Source organism: Sciurus carolinensis, chromosome 4 (assembly GCF_902686445.1).
Source record: "Sciurus carolinensis chromosome 4, mSciCar1.2, whole genome shotgun sequence".
Lineage (NCBI taxonomy): Eukaryota > Metazoa > Chordata > Mammalia > Rodentia > Sciuridae > Sciurus > Sciurus carolinensis.
In genome coordinates, this window is record NC_062216.1 from 450,769 (window position 1) to 457,631 (window position 6,863).

The 6,863-nt window shown below is 50.5% G+C and overlaps 1 protein-coding gene across 1 annotated transcript; it reads right to left on the reverse strand.

Annotated features, from left to right (window-relative positions):
* Positions 1–1,573: 1,573 nt before the first annotated feature.
* On the reverse strand, positions 1,574–3,232 carry LOC124982209 (cell wall protein RTB1-like). The gene has a single exon (XM_047548450.1). The coding sequence runs from the start codon at positions 3,230–3,232 to the stop codon at positions 1,574–1,576; it is 1,659 nt and encodes a 552-aa protein (XP_047404406.1).
* Positions 3,233–6,863: the final 3,631 nt, after the last annotated feature.

Below are 6,863 nucleotides of genomic sequence, written 5' to 3' on the forward strand. Positions count from 1 at the left end.
TGAATGGACCAGTAGCTATAGATAAAAATTGTCATAGATCTGTCTTTAACAAAAGGCACTGGCCAGATGTTTCGAAGATGAACGATGACCTTTTAGGAACTGATAGTTTGATAGTATCTAAACCATCCCCGAGTGATGACCACCACTCTCTTTTAATGATTGATTCCCAGACTTGGTAAAAATAGTAGAAAGAGGCTCATCTTAAGAATTTAGACATAAATTTCCTAGTTAAATATGAGCAAGTCGAGTCCAGGCAGACGTGAGGCATGTGCCTGAAGTCGCTGGGTGCCGTGTTGCTTCCACGGCAGCACATGAGGGAGCGCGTCGGCAGGGGACAGACACCGCGGTTAGGTGGTGTCTAACCATGAAGCAGAGCAGCAGTCACTTCTGACACCATTGAAGGACAGAGCCCCTGTGGGAAGTGCCTTTAACGTGGACAAGAAGGCAGCGCGGAGCTCAGCAACAGACACGCAGTAGTGGAAGGTGCCAGAGCAGCTAAGTGCTACTCCATGATTCATGTATTGTTGTGGGAAAATGTGAGCTAGGGTATTAGAAATCAAAAGACTTATTTCAGTGGGAGAGGAAGAGACTATACAAAATCTTCTTGGTAAGTCAGAACACTGCTTACCCGAGATTAGCAAATAAAAATCACGGACTGTATTGTCCGTGATAAAGTCATGTAAAAATGAGTTCCATTCTCAGAAATAAGCCTCACAAAATGCCTTGGAATGCATAAAGTGTGTAGGAACAAAGCTATGGAAGAATCATTGGAGGGGGCACACGGCATTTGGCATGGAGAAGCATGTGAAGTCCACTGAGGGTGTGTGTGTATGTCTGTGTGTGCATACGTGTGTATGTGTGCATGTATATATTTGTATCTATATGTGTATCTCTGTATATGTGTGCATGCATGTGTTTAGGTACTTGTGCATGTATCTGTATTTGTGTGTATTTCTACATGTGTCTGTATGTATACATATGGTATGTATTTGTGCGTGCCTGTCTTTGTACATTCATGTATGTATTTGTGCATATATGTCTCAGCACATGTATTCGTGTGTGTGTGTGTGTGCACGCGTGTGTGTGCGCGTGTGTGTGTTGACTGCATACTTCCCAGCAGAATCCTTTCTTATTTGAAGCATCAGTAAAGGTAGAAAAAGGGGAGTTGATTAAGGGGCGATAAATTTAACATGCAAGAATAAGATTCACAGTGTTGTCTCATGAAGAGTTTTGAAGAACATCTGAATTTTTGGGCGTAGGATACTGGGAAACACTAATGCTACAGTCAGTTGACCAGTCTGTGCACAGATGCTTTTATATGGGTAGTATTTTCAAGTTAGGAAAATATGGATTATTCAGCAAATCTGGAATAATTGGTTATCTATTAGAGAGAAAATAAAATTGATTTCCATTTCATAACTCAAAAATTTTAAATATATTAAATATCTAATAATCAGAAATAGTTACAGAAGTTTCTTAAAAAATGATATTCTTCTTAAACTGTAGAATTGGGAGGATATTTTTAACCTATAAAACTATTAATGAAGTCATTGGTAGGTTTGGAACGTAAACATCAAACTCTTCCACATTGTGGGGACTCCTCAGGCAGAGAGCAGACGAAGGGCAAGCGAAGACACTGCTGCTGACGGGTGTGGGTGAGTTCTGGTGTCCGTGGAGAGGTCTTGGGTGGGAAGACACTGCTGCTGACGGTGTGGGTGAGCTCTGGTGTCCGTGGAGAGGTCTTGGGTGGGAAGACACTGCTGCTGACAGTGTGGGTGAGCTCTGGTGTCTGTGGAGAGGTCCTGGGTGGGAAGACACTGCTGCTGACGGTGTGGGTGAGCTCTGGTGTCTGTGGAGAGGTCCTGGGTGGGAAGACACTGCTGCTGACGGTGTGGGTGAGCTCTGGTGTCTGTGGAGAGGTCCTGGGTGGGAAGACACTGCTGCTGACGGTGTGGGTGAGCTCTGGTGTCTGTGGACAGAGCCTGGGTGGGAAGACACTGCTGCTGACGGTGTAGGTGAGCTCTGGTGTGTGTGGACAGGTACTGGGTAGGAAGACACTGCTGCTGACGGTGTGGGTGAGCTCTGGTGTCTGTGGAGAGGTCCTGGGTGGGAAGACACTGCTGCTGACGGTGTGGGTGAGCTCTGGTGTCTGTGGAGAGGTCCTGGGTGGGAAGACACTGCTGCTGACGGTGTGGGTGAGCTCTGGTGTCTGTGGAGAGGTCCTGGGTGGGAAGACACTGCTGCTGATGGTGTGGGTGAGCTCTGGTGTCTGTGGAGAGGTCCTGGGTGGGAAGACACTGCTGCTGATGGTGTGGGTGAGCTCTGGTGTCTGTGGACAGGTCCTGGGTGGGAAGACACTGCTGCTGACGGTGTGGGTGAGCTCTGGTGTGTGTGGACAGGTCCTGGGTAGGAAGACACTGCTGCTGACGGTGTGGGTGAGCTCTGGTGTGTGTGGACAGGTCCTGGGTAGGAAGACACTGCTGCTGATGGTGTGGGTGAGCTCTGGTGTCTGTGGACAGGTCCTGGGTGGGAAGACACTGCTGCTGATGGTGTGGGTGAGCTCTGGTGTCCGTGGACAGGTACCGGGTAGGAAGACACTGCTGCTGATGGTGTAGGTGAGTTCTGGTGTCTGTGGACAGGTCCTGGGTGGGAAGACACTGCTGCTGATGGTGTAGGTGAGCTCTGGTGTCCGTGGACAGGTACTGGGTAGGAAGACACTGCTGCTGATGGTGTAGGTGAGCTCTGGTGTGTGTGGAGAGGTCCTGGGTAGGAAGACACTGCTGCTGACGGTGTGGGTGAGCTCTGGTGTCTGTGGACAGGTCCTGGGTAGGAAGATACTGCTGCTGATGGTGTGGGTTAGCTCTGGTGTTCGTGGAGAGGTCCTGGTTAGAAAGACACTGCTGCGGATGATGTGGGTGAGCTCTGGTGTCTGTGGACAGGTCCTGGGTGGGAAGACACTGCTGCTGATGGTGTAGGTGAGCTCTGGTGTGTGTGGAGAGGTCCTGGGTAGGAAGACACTGCTGCTGACGGTGTGGGTGAGCTCTGGTGTCTGTGGACAGGTCCTGGGTAGGAAGATACTGCTGCTGATGGTGTGGGTGAGCTCTGGTGTTTGTGAGAGGTCCTGGGTGGGAAGACACTGCTGCTGATGGTGTGGGTGAGCTCTGGTGTCTGTGGAGAGGTCCTGGGTGGGAAGATACTGCTGCTGAAGGTGTGGATGAGCTCTTGGTTCCATCCTTAGCGCTCCATAAAAATAAACATAAAATAAAGACACGATGTCTATCTACAACTACAAAATAAAAAAAAAAAAAAATGCCCCTAAGATAAAAAAACTAAGAAACACAGTTTACTCAGAAATACAATTGCTCAGTGCATGAAATGATCGCAGGACTCCATGAGAACAGCGGGAAGCCTCCTTCTTCCACCAGAGATGAAAGCAGAGATTGATGGTATGTGACTGTAAATTGAGACAGATACCTCGGCAGCAGATCGGGTTGATAATGTGCTTGTCCTCTGACTCAGTAATTCTGCTTCTAGGAGCATATTCTTCATAGACTCTGAGGAACTTGCAAAACTGTCCTTATAGTGCCCAGTAATTGGGGAAACTGGAAACAGCCCAGGGCCCAACAGTGCAGGGTTGGTTGTGATTCCTCGAGGTGGGAACAAGGTTTTAAGCAGCTCCATGTGCACTGGTGGGAGAAATGTGGGCATAACAAGTGAATGAAGTGAGTTGAAGCAGAGCGTATGGTCTCGGGGGGAGAGGGCTTTACCTGCAGGCACCTGCCTCTGAGTCTGCAGTTCAGATGGGTGGCCATAGCAGGCGGCGACTGTCTATAAGAAGCAAGTGGCAGACTCTTCTGTGTGTCACTTTATGAGGGTCGCTGTGCGAATGTGCTTGCTGAGACAAAAGGCCAGCATGCCTACTTTATGATGGTTGCATGTTTGAAAGTGACTCCTCAGTGTTCAGCAACTTGTTGTTGAACTGACGCTTGTTCAAAGAATTTGATGACAGGACACAAATTTCATAAGATGTTACACGTTATGTTATAAACTGCCCAGCACTCAAACTTCTGTAAAATTGGTGCAGGTGGTAGTGGTTTTTCAGGGCCACACAAAGCCTGTGTGGGAGAATGTGATCACAGGAGCTGAACTTGGCAGAGGGGCAGCGTCTCCAATACGCTGCTGTCAATGAATCTCCCTGTGAAAACCAATTTCCTATTTTATCTGATTAGCTTTTGGAGTGATAATGATTTCATGTTATCATTAAATGAAAAACTAAGCAGAGAATTTTATGATTTATTGGAAGATATGTATTAGCACCTCTTAAAATCAGGACCACCCTCAGTGTCCTCTAGGTACATAACTCCACTCCCCCCATCTTTTTCCTGGAAAGAAAATAATTGGCCATTATTATTCCCTGGCTCCTGTTTTTTGGAGTTGGCCTGCTTCTTTGCTGAGCCAGCATAAGTTCACATACACTGTTTTATCATCTAGTTGTATAAGGAATTATAATTCCTGATTTAAAGTATGGGTTCCCGATTTCTCTCTGGTTTAATATTTTGAAGTTGCTAACCCTGTTTATTATAATTTCAAAACCTGCTTTAAAATTGCTTTTCACAATATGCACATGATAAGCACTTTGTGCACAATTCTGAGGTTGTGTTTAAAAGTACCTGATGTTGCTTGTATGCAGGGCTCTCTACGCCTGCTTGCTTCTCCCCATGTTGCTGTGCTGAGGTGATGCAACTGTTGTCGGTTTTCTGTGCACTTTCCGTATGTTTTTCTAGGGGGGAGGCTGTTTACCCTGTTTATCACATTTTCCCCATTTCTATCCATCCTCATCGTAGGCCTTCCCGCCACCTGAGGCTCAGCCATAGCCCTGCGTGTCCCACTCCAGCGGTGACTCCTTCTGCTGCACCCAGCCCGGCACGATGGGGACGGCTCAGGTACTGTGACCCTGCTGCTCCTTGCTCCTTGCCTTTGCTCTCTGGGGTGCTCATGCTCAAGCATGTCCTTTCTGCCTTCTGAGATGGGACCCTCTGCCCCAGGTGGGGTACTGGGGCGATGGCCGCAGTCCAGCTGCCAGAGGGGCACGGGTGGCAGGTGAGGTCAGTGGGCTGAGGATTGATGAGGAGGCGGCACCTGCTCGATGAGCAGACCCTGCATGCATGAAGGCGGCCCAGGGCTGCGGGCAGATCCTTCTCTAGCCACAGAGAGGTGTGTGTAAGTGGGAAACGCAGTGTCCTGTTACGTGCAGCTGGGAAGTGACGAAGTCATCGCGCAGTCGAGGCCGCCTGAGGTGTGGGCTGGCCTTGTGCTGCCTGGGTCTGGTGGTGTGCCGAGCGGAGCCACCCAGGTGTGAGGATGTGACTGAGTGCCCAGCCTCACAGCTGAGCTTTCCTAATGGCAGCCTGGCCTTCCCTGCGATTTCAGGGCTTCCCTGTGGAATCTGGAGGCCGTGGCTGCACTGTTGTGTGCAGGGGGAAAGGTCTGCACCACGGAGCTGAGCTGTAGTGCAGCCTCTTCCCTGTTGTCTTCCTGGTACCACAACTGAAGCACCCACATCCTGGGGTGCTCCCAGGAGCACAAGGACCTAAGTACCAGCAGGCCCCGCTCATCTGAGTGTACCCACATCCTGGGGTGCTCCCAGGAGCACAAAGACCTAAGCACCAGCAGGCCCCGCTCATCTGAGTGTACCCACATCCTGGGGTGCTCCCAGGAGCACAAGGACCTAAGCACCAGCAGGCCCCGCTCATCTGAGTGTACCCACACCTGGGGTGCTCCCAGGAGCACAGGGACCTAAGCACCAGCAGGCCCCGCTCATCTGAGTGTACCCACATCCTGGGGTGCTCCCAGGAGCACAGGGACCTAAGCACCAGCAGGCCCCGCTCATCTGAGTGTACCCACATCCTAGGGTGCTCCCGGGAGCACAAGGACCTAAGCACCAGCAGGCCCTGCTCATCTGAATGTACCCACATCCTGGGGTGCTCCCAGGAGCACAAGGACCTAAGCACCAGCAGGCCCCGCTCATCTGAGTGTACCCACATCCTAGGGTGCTCCTAGGAGCACAAGGACCTAAGCACCAGCAGGCCCCGCTCCTCTGGAACGTGTTTAAGAGCAAGGTTGTTTCATTTACTCCTCCCGGTGCTGGTGAGCAAAGCAGACGATCTGTTGAAGCTTCCTAGAAAGAAGTGTTCTACTTGACTTGTGGAAGGGAATTGGGGATCATGTATAATATGTTGTTATTTCTTACTCCAGAAAAGAGTTGATGAAAAATGTCCAAACTTCACAGGGACGCTTGTTGCCATGGCTGCCTGAGGTCTTCCTCCAGTCTCCTTTCTCTGTCCCCTGACTCACTCATGGCAGCTTCAAGCATTCTTGTGCAGGGTTCAGACCTGACCGACTCAGAAGGTGGCGTTGACCTCCGGCTGTTGCACCGTAGGCAGGAACACGTTGCTCTCTTGCTGAAACCTCAGGAGTTCATCAAGGACTTTGGAGGGGAGGGGTTGTAAGGCAGGTCTTCCCCCCCCCCCCCCCTTACTGTTTTCTCTTCTGATTCAGCAAAGATAAGCCAGCTCTTCAGTAAATGCCCTGCATCTGGCATGTACAGTTACATGTTTCTTGGTTGGAACGCTGGGTCGTTTAAGCCTCAAAGGAACCTGTTAAAGAGGATATTGGGCCTCGTGTAGCCCTTTGACAGGCCTGGTTGAAGAGGTTCCATCCAGCCCGTCTGCAGGGTGGGCCCACAGGAGAGGAGGCCTATGATGGTGGCAGAGCCTCTCCTTGGTACGTGCTTCCATGCAGGCTGTTGGGTGGCAGAAAGCGGGGCGGGGGAGCTGTGCCCGCCTCAAGCTGCCAGGGTGTTC

Excerpts from the sequence above, each read along its gene's own strand:
- LOC124982209 (XM_047548450.1), bottom strand. The coding sequence starts at position 3,232 with ATGGAACCAAGAGCTCATCCACACCTTCAGCAGCAGTATCTTCCCACC.